Source organism: Lutra lutra, chromosome 2 (genome assembly GCF_902655055.1).
Source record: "Lutra lutra chromosome 2, mLutLut1.2, whole genome shotgun sequence".
Taxonomy (NCBI): Eukaryota; Metazoa; Chordata; class Mammalia; order Carnivora; family Mustelidae; genus Lutra; species Lutra lutra.
The window spans coordinates 44,828,040-44,842,088 of record NC_062279.1 but is presented as its reverse complement, the minus strand read 5'-3'; the positions used below and the strand labels follow the sequence as shown (position 1 = coordinate 44,842,088).

The 14,049-nt window shown below is 59.4% G+C and overlaps 2 protein-coding genes across 2 annotated transcripts; both read left to right on the top strand.

Moving 5' to 3' along the window:
• Positions 1 to 2,773: 2,773 nt before the first annotated feature.
• On the top strand, positions 2,774 to 6,851 carry REEP4 (receptor accessory protein 4). The gene is made up of 8 exons (XM_047717313.1): positions 2,774 to 3,314; positions 4,115 to 4,187; positions 4,574 to 4,650; positions 4,745 to 4,865; positions 5,295 to 5,408; positions 5,800 to 5,935; positions 6,092 to 6,246; positions 6,351 to 6,851. Exons 1-8 carry the CDS (start codon positions 3,283 to 3,285, stop codon positions 6,417 to 6,419), a joined length of 777 nt encoding a protein of 258 aa, XP_047573269.1. The 5' UTR covers positions 2,774 to 3,282; the 3' UTR covers positions 6,420 to 6,851.
• A 4,389-nt stretch (positions 6,852 to 11,240) lies between these two features.
• HRURF (HR upstream open reading frame) lies at positions 11,241 to 14,044 on the top strand. The gene is made up of 2 exons (XM_047717312.1): positions 11,241 to 11,357; positions 13,590 to 14,044. Exon 2 carries the CDS (start codon positions 13,936 to 13,938, stop codon positions 14,038 to 14,040), a length of 105 nt encoding a protein of 34 aa, XP_047573268.1. The 5' UTR covers positions 11,241 to 11,357; positions 13,590 to 13,935; the 3' UTR covers positions 14,041 to 14,044.
• The last annotated feature ends 5 nt before the right edge of the window (positions 14,045 to 14,049 follow it).

Sequence of the window (14,049 nt, the reverse complement as noted above, 5' to 3'; positions counted from 1 at the left end):
CTAGTCTTTAGGACTCTAGGAGATGCCAAAGGGGCTCAGATAAATATGGCATCTAGGAGATGCCGAAGGGGCTCAACATCTCTTGTTGGAAAAGGAGGAGGTTGATCTTTGGGGAGAACTCTGTCTGCAGACTAGGACTCCTCACCCATCAGTCTCAGAGCCCCGGGCTCTCTGTCTCTCCTCTAGTGTCAGGTGCACCCCCAAGCTTGCCCCTGAGCACCCCCTCACCATGGGGAACCTCATGGGTGCTGTGTCTGGGGTTCCACCTCTTCAAACCACGTTCATGTGCTCTTGGCTTAGCAGATGTCCCTCAGGTCCCCCAGCCACACTGTCCTGGGAATTCCTGTCCTGCTTCTTCAAATGGGGAATGGACCCTCATGCTGGGCCAGGAAGAAGTTGCCAGGGGAAGTAGGTTGAGTGTCCCAGACACGTTGGTACTCTGTTGCCAGGTAGAAAGATAAACATTTTGTCACTCCCCCTGGGACTCCCTCCAGGGGTGGGAGACCCTACTACCCTTGAGTGCCCAGCTTTCTGTACATGGGGAATGCGGCCTGATATATGCCTGCCTGGTCAACTGCCCTGGGGGTCATCAGTGTGTCCAGAGAGTTGCCTAGCAACCCAGGGTAGCTGGGTGACTGTGTCAACATCTCACGACCAAAGGCCATGAGAAACAGAGTCCACTCACTCTGCACCCCTCAGCCGCATGCCCCTCCACGCTGAGCCCTGCTCTCAGGAGCAGACCTCTGCTGTCCCTTAGATTCCCTAAGCACAGATCTCCGTGTGAGAGCCATTCCTCGTGGGGATGGTCTTTTTTTTTTTTTTTTAAGATTTTATTTATTTATTTGACAGACAGAGATCACAAGTAGGCAGAGAAGCAGGCAGAGAGAGAGAAGGGGAAGTAGACTCCCTGCTGAACAGAGAGCCAGATGCGGGGCTTGATCCCAGGACCCTGGAATCATGACCTGAGCCGAAGGCAGAGGCTTTAACCCACTGAGCCACCCAGGAGCCCCCCGTGGAGATGGTCTTAAAGAGGGCCCAGGAGAGCTCTTCACCAGCAAGTGGGGGTAGGTGCTGAGGTCAGGTGACTCTGGAAGGCAGCCAGGAAGGAGGTGGCCGTGCAGCAGGTACCAAAGGACCAGAGGTGCGCACACACACCGTCAGCCCAGGCACCCTCACCTCCTGAGGATCGGGGCTTCCTTCCCTCTTCTGCAACCCCTGCTCCTCCTGAGCTGTCCCAAGGAATCAGTCACATCCTTCTGCTCCCAGGAGACAAGGAATGTGTCTCCTCAATTAAGCTCAACTTTCATCTCGATCACATTGTCTGGGCCTAGAGATGGGTGGTGGGACTCTGGCCCTTGCAGTCTCTTGTTCTTCCAACATAAGGTAGGAGTGAGGCCTAGTGTGAGGGGATGGTTAGATGGGAAGAGGGAGGCCTCAGGGCAGTTTCTCCTGTGGGTCGGTTTCACTGCTAGCTCTCACACCCAACACCACCAATAAAATGGATGATAGTAATTAAGACTACATCATTACCTGGTGTTTATTTATTCCCAGGAAGCCTCCTTTCCCTGGCCCCCATCATTACCTATGCCATCCTTTCCATAGATGATGGGTGTTAACTATGGCTCTAATAAAAATTAATAACTGTTCAAGTTTCCCATCCCCATGGCTCAGGGTAACTCTGCTGTCTCCTTCACCTCAGCTCTGTGAAACAGAGGGGGTGGCTGCCCAGGGTGGAGAGGTATGGTCCCTATTGTCAGAGGGAGGAACGGGGCACTATGCAGAAGAGAGAACAAAGAATGCAATCCTACGTATAAAGTTCTAGAAGCAACAAAGCTTGCCTTCTCCTTCGAGCCTCCCACTTTCTTTCCCTTATACCCCTGCCCCCCAGAGGAGCTTCTCTGTTCCCTCTCCCCTTCCTGGGCTGTGCTCAGAAGACGGATCAAGTGGAGCATTCACCATCATCCAGCAACCAATGCCACAGAGGGAATGTATTTCCTAAATCGTAAAAAATAAGGTTGGAGGGGATCTTCATAAGGGTCAAGACCTTGCACACAAAAATTAGCTACAAAGTGGCAATTGTTGATATGATTCAGCTCTCAGGGATGTTTGTGTTCTTGACTCACAGGAATAGAACTTCAGACTTCTGGTGAAAAGGGCATGGGTGGGGGAGTGGTGGCAGGGGGCTCTGTCCGGAATCTCTCAAATCATCATGGTCAGCCCACCCAAATAGGTGGGCTCTAGAGAGGTATTCCAGAGAGAAGTCAACTCCTGAATCCCATTCTTCAGGGTGACTCCGGGGAGAGGGCAGGGGGTGGGGCGCAGTGACGAGTCCCTCAGATTCCCTCTCCTACTTCTTCTTGCTTTCGCCCTAGGTCAACTCAGCGTCTTCGGGGCGCTTAAGCATCTCCTGACCCAGGGCTGCAAGACCTGGATCTGTTGGCGCTCAGCCAAGCCTCCTCCCACTTGTCCATGAGCCTGGAAGTGGGGTACTGCACCCATCCCATGCCTTTTCCCATTTTACAGAAGGGAAAGACAAGGCAAAAGGGGGAAGCCAGGGAAGAGCCGCGAGAACTCTGGACTCCAGGTTTCCTTCGTTTCCTCTTCCCCACCTTTTTTGCTGCCGTTTCCCGCCCACTAATCTTTCCAATTAGGGCGGCCGCTCACCTACTGGGCCTCGTCCATGAGTAGGAGGCGCATCGCCCCTTTAAGTGGGCAGGCCTCTGGCTTCCTTGACCTCGCCCCGCCCCCTCCGGGGCCTCACTGCGCCTGCGCCAAGCGCCGGAGCCCTGGGGTTGGGCAGAGCCTAGTTCCGTGCAACTTTCAAGTGAGTTGCAAACTCCGCCCCGAGGCCGGTACCCGTGGCAGGGCCCGCTGAGACCGCGGGGACCCGAACGAGCGAAGGCCGTGACCGCCACCCGCGGCCCGGGACCCGCAGCAGCGCCACGGCGAGAGCCGAACACCTGGTTCCCCGCAGCAGGAAGTGCGGGGCTGAGCCGTAACTGCCCCAGGTGCGCCGCGGGGCGAAAGAACGCGCCCGTCCTTACCGGCTCCCAAGTCGGTTCCTCCGAGCCCTGGCCTCCTCGCTTCAGCCCACGGGTCTCCCCACTCTTCAGGCTCCGCGCACTGCTGAGTGAGGGGGTGGCGGGCTCCGCCTCTGCCAAGGGGCAGCCGAAGCGCCCCTCCGGTTCCTGCACTTCCACTAATTACCCCATCCCAGCCCCGCGTGAGCGTCCCTCTGGTCATCTTCTTGCGGAGGTTCCCCCTTCGTGCCGAGGCTGCAGCATGGTGTCCTGGATACTCTGTCGCCTGGTGGTGTGAGTATGGCTGCTTTCAGACACCCTCTATCCCCAGGAGCCAGACCGCTCCTGAGGTGGAAGATTGATGGGAACGTCTGGTGGGAGAGGGGGCACAGCGCCCTCAACTCTCACACAAGGGTTAACGGACCTGCGGGCACGCACGTGCCAGCCGGCACCCTCGCTTGTCCTCCATCCCCAAAGTCTCCTTGGCTCCTGGCGACCCCTCCCGCAATCACACACACTGCAGACAGGGCTGTGGGACCGAGGCCCTCACACCGGCCTGGCAGCCCCTTAGCAAACGCAAGGTGTTGTGGCACCTTGTGGGTGGAGATTCCAGGTGCCTGCTTCCCATCTGAGCAGTCACATGACTCAGTGCCCTGGCCTCTACCTCCCCACTCTGTCCTCCTCTCACCTTTTAGTATTCCAGCACCTGGCTCCTATATTCCTGCCTGCAACCTGGCAGTGCCAGGTCTGGTGGCTCCGGGCCTGATTGCATGCCCATGGGAGGGGACGGCCTGGTGCTCTCGCCAGCTCTGAAGCTTGCCTCCCACCCACCTGTGTGTGGCTGTGTGTGCTCCCGCTCCATCATGCACCCATAGGGCACCTGTGCAGGCCTGGGCAGGCTTGGGGTGTTTGTAAACAGCAGGGTGGGGAGGTAGCCTTCAGGGTACTGACTCAGGCACAGGTTGTGCAAGCCAAGCAGGAAGAACGGGGTAGGCCCTTGCCACTGCACACCTATGAGGGAGGTGGCCATCTGGTGGGGGGCAGGAGGACATGATGGCCCTCATCCTCCCGCTCATTTTTACCGGCTTTTCTAGGTTGGTGTTTGGGATGCTGTACCCAGCGTATGCTTCCTACAAGGCTGTGAAGACCAAAAACATTCGTGAATATGTGAGTGTGGTTGTGGGCAGGAGGGCTTGGTTTAGACTGGGTGGGACGACGCCTTGGGGGTATGGAGGACTCAGCAAGGTGGGGAGGGTTGGAACTGGCCTCCCCTTCTTCCAGAGGCATAAGCAGATGGGATAGCCTGAGCAGAGTGGGTGTGGTTGGAAGGCAGGCTGTTGAGGATGCCTGTGCAGGATCCTGTGGGTGAAGCTTCTGGGGGGGGGGGGTGGGCATAGAAATGGGTGGCAGTTTCTCAGAGACAGCTCTCTGGGGCCTGCCGGAGCCAGGAGAATGGAGCAGCACAGGGTCTCTGGAATCTCGGGTCAGGTTGGGACAGGGGAGGTGGCTGTGCGGGCTCAGCTATTGGCCTCTGACCGCCACCTGCCCCCCAGGTGCGGTGGATGATGTACTGGATAGTCTTTGCACTGTTCATGGCGGTGGAGACCTTCACGGACATCTTTATCTCCTGGTATGCATGCAGAAGGTCTATGGGCAGTGGGGAGGTGAGAGGCCACTCTCGGCCTGGCCCCCTGGCTGACCGTGCCCACCCTTCCCTTTGAAAGGTTCCCTTTCTACTATGAGATCAAGATGGCCTTTGTACTGTGGCTGTTGTCACCTTATACCAGAGGGGCCAGCCTGCTTTACCGCAAGTTTGTCCACCCATCCTTGTCCCGTCATGAGAAGGTACTTGGTGGGAGTTGAGTAGGGAAACATAGGGGTGGGTGTGAAAAAGAGGGCCCTAGACTTGGGGTTCCAGATACTGGGTGATAATCTGGGTTCTAATCTGAGTCCTGCTGCCGCTGAGCTGTGGGACTGACCTTGACAGAAGCTAGTCATCTTCCTCTCATGGTAATCAAATGCAAGCACACAGGAATGACCATTCAAGGCTGTGAAACACCAGCTCGAAGTTGTTTTGGGGATGGTGGGAGGAGGCTGTGTGTGGTCACTCACAGAGGTGTGGAAATGGGTGGGTGGGGAGCTCTTGGTGTGGCTGCCGGGGCCCTGGTAGGTGGGGATGGGCAGGGAGGCACGGTGCGCAGCAGAGGAGTGACTCAACTGTCCAGCTGAGTCCAACTGTCCCAACTGCCTCCCCCACTTCCCTGTCTTCTGCAGGAGATTGACACCTGTATTGTGCAGGCCAAGGAGCGCAGCTATGAGACGGTGCTCAGCTTTGGGAAACGGGGCCTCAACATTGCTGCTTCAGCCGCTGTGCAGGCTGCCACCAAGGTGCCCTGGGCCCCAGCCCTCCAGCAGCACTCCCACCCCCAGTGCCTTTTGGAGGGGTGCAGCTCTCTGTCAGGGAGCTGTGAGAGAGCACCTGACCATACCAGGGAACAGGGTGAGGGGTGACAGGTGGGGTGTTGGCAGGAGGACGGAGCTGGAAGTTCAGACTTCTCCTGGCTGGGACAGTGACCATGAGTGCTTGTTCCTGCTCTCTGGGCCTTCATTTCCTGTTGGTGTTGCAAAGGCATGGGGCTAGAAGGTTACTGAGCTCCTTTCAGTTCCTTGGCCTGGGCCCCTTCACCTCCCTGAGCAGCTGTGCTGGCTCAGACCCCTTTCTGCTAGGATCCCCAGTCCTGTCCCTTCAGGTGACATGGTGGCTCCCCGTCCCCTGCAGAGTCAGGGTGCACTTGCCGGAAGGCTACGGAGCTTCTCCATGCAGGACCTGCGCTCCATCCCCGATGACCCTGCTCCCACCTACCAGGATCCCCTCTACCTGGAGGACCAAGTCCCTTGCCACAGGCCACCCATCGGTGAGTGGGAGAGCAATCTGGAGCTGTTTGTTCTCAGGGGGCTGATGCTTCCATGCAAGCCAGGGCTTCCCCAGGGGTTCGAAGAAGGCCTGGCTTGGCCTTCCCATTATGGAAATGCTCAGCTTTGCCTCCCCGGCTTCCCCCTCCTCAATACAGGGTACCGGGCAGGGGGCCTGCAGGACAGTGACACCGACGATGAGTGTTGGTCAGATACCGAGGTAGTCCCCCAGCCACCTGCCCGGCCCCGAGAGAGACCTCTGAGCCGCAGCCAAAGCCTGCGTGTGGTCAAAAGGAAGCCGTTGGCGCGGGAGGTCAGTGGCAAGGGAGGCATGAGGGAGGTGGGAGGGAGGTGTGCTACCCAGGTACCCAGGGCCTAGACCTTCTCAGGTCGTACCTGCTCTCCACTCCCCACCAGGGTACCACCTCGCGCTCCCTGAAGGTTCGGACAAGGAAGAAGACCATCTCTTCGGACATGAACAGCTAGGGTCTGTGGAGCCTGGTCCAGTCTTACCTCTCTTGCCTTATGAGACGCTGGGGGCTGTTTGGAGGAGACCTCTGGTGGCACATCTCATCTGTCTAAGGCAGCTGCTCAGGCTCTGTCCTCCTGGCTCCCAAGCTGCTGGGGCCATGCACGGGGCTATACCTGTAATGTACCAAAGCGGGCTGTTCCCAGGATTCTATTTATTGCCTTTCTCCTCCTTCTCCCCTCCCGGGTGTGTGGGACCAGAGCCCTTCCCAAACCTCTGCAAGTGAAACCAAAAGTCCACCCAGCCATGTTCATTCCTTTCTGTCCTTCAAAGTACTTGACAGCCTCCTCCAAGGCCCTGTGTGTGTGTGTGTGTCCTGGTTGTGTGTCTTGTGTTGCTGAATGTGGTCAGGTTTATGCACGTTTTGGTAAATAAACACATAAAAGTGTTCTGCGTGTCCTGGTTTAATACACATTATTAGATAGCCTGCTACAGGCCAGTCCCAGTCCTAGGATGGGATGGAAGGACAGACAGACTGCCAAAAGGGCCCGGTCTCCTGGGGGAGGGAACCATTAATGTATGGTTGTGATGTGGCAAGTACTGTCACCGGAGGCTCTTGGAGACCTCTGAGAACACAGATGGGAGAGAGGGGCAGGGGGGAGGAAACCCCTGAGACAGTTCAGAGCCTAAGATGAGAGTCAGAAGGAGATGGAGTTGGACTTTGATGGGAAGTAGAAGCCAGTGGGAACAGAGGTGTGGAGGGAACACGGGCAGCACAGTAATCTCCTGGGGATTAGCTGGAGCTGTAAATAGATTAGGCCCGGGGAGGCCACCTTCCTCCATGGGCTCATGGAGGTCTCTAGGCAGCTGTAGGGGCCCTGAGTTCCTGTAAACACCCAGGTTGGCCTTGGGAGCATTGCACCTCTTCAGAGTGGCCGCAAGAGGGCAGCAGCTGCCAGGATCTGGGCTGCCCCTAGCTTCCAGGTCAAGGAGGGTGGGGTTGAGAGGCGGGCCAGAGCCCTGCCCTAGAGGGGCCTGGCCCTGGCTGGCTGGCTGGCTGGCTGGCTGGCTGGCTGGCTGGCTGGAGAGATGCAGAATTCTGGCCTGGCCTCCAAGGGCCCTCTCTGCTGTTCCTTCTTGTTGTTTGCAGTCCTTGGTCCTGTCTGCCCCATCCCCGGAGTCTCCCCTGTTCTGAGATCCAGGTTCTTTGCCAGAGCTGACTCTATGTCATCCCCAACTCTAATCCCTGAGGTAGCCTGGGGTGGCTTCACCCCCTCCTGCCCCTGGGTGCTGGTCTCGCCGCAGTGTCCCACATCTGTTCCCCTCAGCCACCCCGTGTCTGCTCTTCCTTCCCACTTTTGATGAAGCAAAGAGGGGGTGGGAAGAGGGGAAATGTGTGTGGGGGGGTAACCCTGAGTGACCTGAGGAGTGTGGATTAACTCTTGGTGTGGGGATTATCTGGGTTTTATTTCGGGAAGGCACGTAATCGGCTGGGGTGGTTTAGCTCCTCACATACTGATGTTCAATGACTTCCTATCTAGGCGTTCCCTTGCATCATGGTGTTGCCTCATCTCTGCATGTATCCATTCAAAAAATCTCGGGTGCGTCTCTCCCAGGTGCCAGGCCTGTTTCGAGACACTCAAGATGCAGAGTCTAGGAATGGCTAGCACTGAGGACATGACTGCCCAGCCCTGCTCTGAGCCCCTAACGTACATGTGCTGAATCTTCCCCACAACCTCCTGAGGCAGGTACAATGATCACAGCGCCCCTTTAAAAATGGGAGGACAGGCACCGAGAGGACAGGTGATCTGCCCGAGGTTACACATCTGAAGCTAATAAATGGCAGAACTCATCTTGGAACAGGCAGTGTGGCCCTGGAGTCGGTGTGCTTCCCCACAGCGCAGGGTGAGATGAGGCAAGGATAGGGAGATGGACCTATGTGGAACATCGGTCTCGTGCCTGGCCTTGCCCTGGCCATTTTTAGACACGGTCTCCTTAAATCTTCCCAGTGAGCCTGTGGGTAGGGCTTAGACGCATTTCTCAGACAGAAAAATGGAGACTCGGAGAGGTGAAACAACTTGTCCCGGGTCGTGTTGCCTGCGCGTGGGGGTCCTGTCTCATGAGGCAGGATGGCCCAGAAGTTGCTGTGGCAGACCTGGAAAGGCGGGACCCAAGCCCAAGCCCCCGGCACTGGGGGTGCACAACAGAGGAGTGTGCAATGAATGGGCAAATGAGACATAGGCTCAGAGGAAGGGGGCACTGGGGGAGGCCTGAAGCTATGGGGTGTTGAGGGAGCTGGAGCTTCCCCTGCCCTACAATGGGCTTTAGAATGGACAGCAGAGTACCTTGGGCCCCTGAGGAAAAATAGTGACTTTTCTCAGGTGCGAGATCTTCTTTGCCTTACGCCCACCCCTGGCCTCCTCGATAGCCCGGCTGCCCCACAAGTCCTGACTTTTCCGACCCTGAAAGCTCATGCTCATCCGTTCATCCAGGTCGGCCCCGGGCCTTTGTAGCAGCGGTATGAATCTCCCGGCCTCTGAACAGCCTTTCCCAGCCCCCACAGCCTTCCTTACAGACCTGCTTTCTCCAAGAAGCCTTCCCTGACTTGCCAGCTCCTCCTCAAACTCCCAGGTCTCCTATCTCTGGCCTGCTCCCCGGTCCTGGGTACACTGTGGGCTGTGTTGGTGCACGCATCGCCCTTCCCTTCCCTCCCAACAGGCCTCCCCTAAACCTTGCTTTGTATTTGCCCCTCGTCCATCGGACTGTCTCATAGCTCCATGCTGTTCCCCTGACCCGATCTTCCTCTTCTACCCAACTCCCTGTCCTATTCCTGTTTGCCCTGTGCTCCCCACTCAGACACCTCCTGTCCCAGGAAGCCCTTGGCCAGCATGCCCCCTGCCCCCTGGGGGTTGGTGGCTTGTCCAGACCACACCATATCTATTCTTACATGGACTCCTGAAGTGCCTTGAGCACTTCAGATTGTCTGCCCGTTCATGTGACTTCGTAAAGCACAGACTTGCGTCCTGCGCACTTTGTATCCCAGGCTGGAACAAATGGTCCAAGGGAAATACTGTCATACGTGTGTGGCTCAGTGGTGAAGGCCCACTTATTCTCTGGCCTGCCAGCTTGAGTGTTACCTGCTCTGGGAAGCTCCCCCCACTTCTCAGGTGGAATTAGAAGCACCTTGTCCTCACCTGTAAACATGCCGCCTCCACGAGTCACCCCACGGTGCCCTGCGCCGGGCCGGACATGTCAGAGGCCCCAGATACTGCTGGTACAAGAACAAACGCACTGAGTGACTATATAAGGTCCTCGAGGGCAGAGATGGCCTTGTGCTTTCATCTTTGCCCACTCTATCTCCTCAGTGCCAGTCACAGAGCCTTGAAAATGGCGGGTTCTCTAGAACACACATTTGCCAAATGGCTGCTGCAAATTATGTGGGTTCTGAGACATGCGGAGCCCAGAGGGGAAGGGATGAGGAGAATTCCAAGTTCTGGGGCATTGCTGGCCAAGCACACACGCGATCCTGAGACTGGAGCTTTGGGTATAGCCTGGGCCTCCCTCAGAGCTTCCCATGTCCCTCTGAGAATCACAGAGGTATCTGCCGCCCTCTGTGTGGGGTTCCTGGCCCTAGGGCCTCTAGGCTCTGGCTTGCCCGCAGCCCTCAGTCTTCCATTATCCACCAGGATGCCCAGGCAGATCAAGGCTGGGCCTCCGTTCCAACGGGCCTGGAGCAAAGACGTGCTGGGCTCCGTGCTGGGCACTGAGGAAGATGAAGGCACCTGGGCCAGGCCCCTGGGAAGAACATGCCTCAGCTGGGCCCAGGGACTTGCCGCTCTCGGTTTGCACCCTGGGCTGACTCTCCAGCTTCTCCGTCGTCTGCCTGGTCTGTGTGAGGGTCTCTTCCATTGCCTCCCAGTTGCCGGGTGTGTGTGGTCCTGAATTCCTGGTCTCCCCTTTCCTGCCTCCACACTGCCCCACCTGCTTTCGGACCTTGGGGGCTCCTCCCTTTCCCTCCCTCTTCAGCTCCTTTCTGCATGTGGTCCTTTTGTGTCCATCCAGGTCTCTGTTCCTGTCTCTGGCCTCCATGTGCCCTTGGTTCCTGCTGCAGTCATAGCGGCCACTCTGGGGCTCAGGGAGTTAGCCTCCTGCTCCATCCCTGCCCTGGCCTAGGCCCAGTTGGGGAGTCTGGGCTGGCACTGCCCCGCCCAGGAGGGGGTCAACAAGAGCCCCCAGGCTCTCACCCCTTGTCCTCCATAAACATCAGGGACTTGCCAGGAGGTCCAAGTGCTGGGTAGGGGACAGAAATCCCAGCAGAAGGATGGTGCCTGCTACTCAGGAAATCCTGGGGGCCAGAGCTGGGTTGCTAGGCAGAAGGTCCTGAGCCTGGGGCAGAATGAGGTAGCTTTCTCTACCGGGGCGGTTGGACTGCAGGGGAGGGGAGGTTGGGGGAGGGAGGAGGGGCAATGGGGAGGTACAGACTGAGAAGAGGAATTAGGTCAGGGATGTGGGTGGGTGGGCACGAGGGGAGGGGGCATCTGCTCCAGAGCTTCCTCCTGGCTCCAAAAGCATCTCCAACACTTCCCTTCCTCTCCCCCTCACGCCAGGTCCTGGGAGAATTCTCCCCGGTATTCCCCCTCCCCCACGCCCTCCCTGGGGTCCAGGCATTGCCACAAGGGTGGGGGGTAGGGTGGGGGGAGGCCAGCCTCAGCTGTCTGAAGGATGGAGGGGCTGGGGAAGTAGGGCTAGGTGCCCAGACGGCCGCGTGTGTGGGAGGGGATGTCCTCAGATGCCCTCCACCCGGCAGTCCCCGCTCTGACGTGGGTGCCCCCCCCTCTCCCGCCCGGATTAGTGGCAGCTTGGCCTGACTCTCCGGGGCTCCTTCCCCCGCCCCCGCCTGCTGCCCTCCCCTGGGCAGGGGGCTGTTCTACCCGAGGGGCACTGTGCTTGCCCAGGTAAGGGGCTCTGGGGACAGGGTGAGGGCAGCTGGCTCGTGAGTGCTGCTGCGCTTGTCAGCATAAACGTGTGTATCAGTGTGTGTGTGTGTGTGTGTGTGTGTATGCGCGTGAGGGGTCAGTGTGAGCCCAGGGTGGGCCCAGGCGCTTCTGGGGGTGCTGGTCAGCTTGCTTTTGTCCATGAATCCAGCATTGTGTCCACGCATGTGTGGCTTTCCTTCTGTGTTTGTATCTTTTGTGTCTCCTTCGATCCGCTCTGTCCTCAGGCACAGAACAGCCGGCTATAAGGGCTCTGTGGGCCGGTGGCATGGGCTGTGGGGCAGGATGGGAAGCCAGTGAGGGTGGAAAGGGCCTTCTCCCCCGACCCCTATGACCCCCTGGGCATTTCAGAAGCCTGTCCCGAGAGTCCAGTTCTAGTTCAGAGACTGACCTGACAAAGCAGACATGGCAACTGGGGGTGGGGGGTGAGGTGTGGGGGGATGATTGTCCTGCTCCCCTGGGACAGTCCCCATCTCCTTGGGGATGACAGTGACAGGCCCTCAGCGCCCAGGACAACCCAGGCTCCCACCCTGCCCTGCCCAGCCTCTTCTAGGCCCTAAGCTGAAGGAATCTCTCCCTAGACTCTCCCACAAGCTTCAGCTGCCAGAGGACACAGATGGGGGACCACAGGCACACCCCAGCCTCCCCCCCCCCCAGTTGCACCCTGGAGCCAGCCTTGCTGGGGACACGGTCTGGACCTTGGCATTATGGTCCACATTGGGCCCTCCACAGACATTTCCCCTGGCACACTCAGGTCCAGGCCACCCCTCAGGGGAGCTGGGGGAGGAAGGGAGTGTTAATAACTAAGTCATGTAAACAACCCCTACCAGCCTGCCCTGCCACAGAAGCGGCCCCTGGGGGGAGGTGGAGGGGCTGAGGGAGTCGGTGCCAACAGGGCCAAGTCTTGCCCAGCGCCCCTTCGGGCCTCCTCTTCTCGAGCCCCCTCCTCTACTCCTCAGCTGGTGAAAGGATTCCTGTCTCTCTTTGCCTCTCCTGGGAGAAGGCTTCCTTCCAGCTCTTCATGGTTCCCCCTCCCAGGGTGGTAGAGGGATGGTGACTTGGGACCAGGCGGGAGGCATCTGAGAACTCATCCCGTCAATGGGATGGGGTTGGGTGGGGTGGCACTGCCTCTGTCCCAGGCTGGGTGAAGGCAGGCCGGGGATGGCTTCCACGGGGAGGCCGGGGAGTCGTGGGGTGGGAGGTGGGGGGCCTGCAGGGAAGGGAAGCGCCCGTTGGGCGTGTGGGTTTCTATGTGTGTCTGAATCTGTCTGTGTGTGTTTGAATCTGTCTGTTTGTGTCTGTGCTCTGGAACCACCCCCGCAGAGGAGCCGGGATGCTTCCCCGGGTGGAGGGTGCCCTGCTTTCCCATTTCCTCTCCTCCTCTCTGCTCCCTCCCAGGAGCCACTCCCATGGGCTCTTCTCCAGTGCTGGGCCTGGAAGCAATAGGAATCAGGATGGGGCAGACCCTCAGAACACTGGGCTAGAGCAGGTGTTGGGGCTCATCTGGTCTGACCGCCTGTCTGGACAGTTGGTGAAACCTAGGCCCTTAGAGTAGGGATAGACTAGAGCCCAGGTCTCCCCAGAACTGCTAAGGCAGTACCCGGGTTCACTTTTGGGCCCTGGAAGGGGTCTTGAGTCAAGAATGGTGAAGAGCAGCTTGGCTCCCTGAGGATGAGGCAGAGCAGACATGGGCCAGCGGGTTGTGCCCATGTGACAGAACCAAAGGACCACAAGCAAGTGTTCCAGGAGGCACAGGGTCGGCTGGCGTGGGTCAGGCGCCCATCACTGACCCGTGAGAACCCGACTGCCCCTGCCAGCTCTGGCACTGCCCCCCTCCCAGCCGCCCCGCCCTAGCACCCCGGGGGGCACCCCGCCCCACCATGGCCTGGTCCGGCCCCTCCCGCCCTTTGCTCCAGTTCCCGGGCTTGGCACCTATAGTGGGGGTGCTGCCCGCCTGCCAGGCTCCGGGGCTGGGCCCACGGGAGGGTGGGGCGGCTGGGAAGCTGGCACGCTGCCCCGGGGGAGCCTCTCTCGGCAGGCGCCCGGGTGCCGCGGGGGGGAGGGGGGAACAAAGGGCTCATTCTCCCCGTGCGCAGCCGGTGGCATCGCCGGGGCGTTGGCGGAAGCCCCCGGGGCCCGGGAGGGGGCAGGCCCAGGCGGGGCCGCCGAATCACGGGCTCCTGTTTCCCGCAGGGTGCTGGAGGAGGAAACCGGCGGAGCAGCTTCCCCACTCTCAGTTGTGCGTCTGGCGATGGCGATGAGAGGTCCTGCTGCGCTGTCCGCCGCGCTCTGCCTCCATTAGTCGCACTGCGCGGTGCTGCGCCCTCGCTGGTGCCTCTCCCCTGGGACCCGGGATCGGCCCCCACTTCCAGGCACGACCCCCTCCCCCGGCCTCTCGGCCTTTCCCCCCCCTCCTCGGCCTTCTCCGACCCGGGGCGCACGTTCCCCCCGGCCCGGCTCCCACTCTCCCTCCGGGGGCACCCGCTCCCTAGCCCCGGCCCGGCCCTCCCCGCGGCGCAGCACGGAGTCTCGGCGTCCCATGGCGCAACCCACGGCCTCGGCCCAGAAGCTGGTGCGGCCGATCCGCGCCGTGTGCCGCATCCTGCAGATCCCGGAATCCGACCCCTCCAACCTGCGGCCCTAGAGCGCCCCC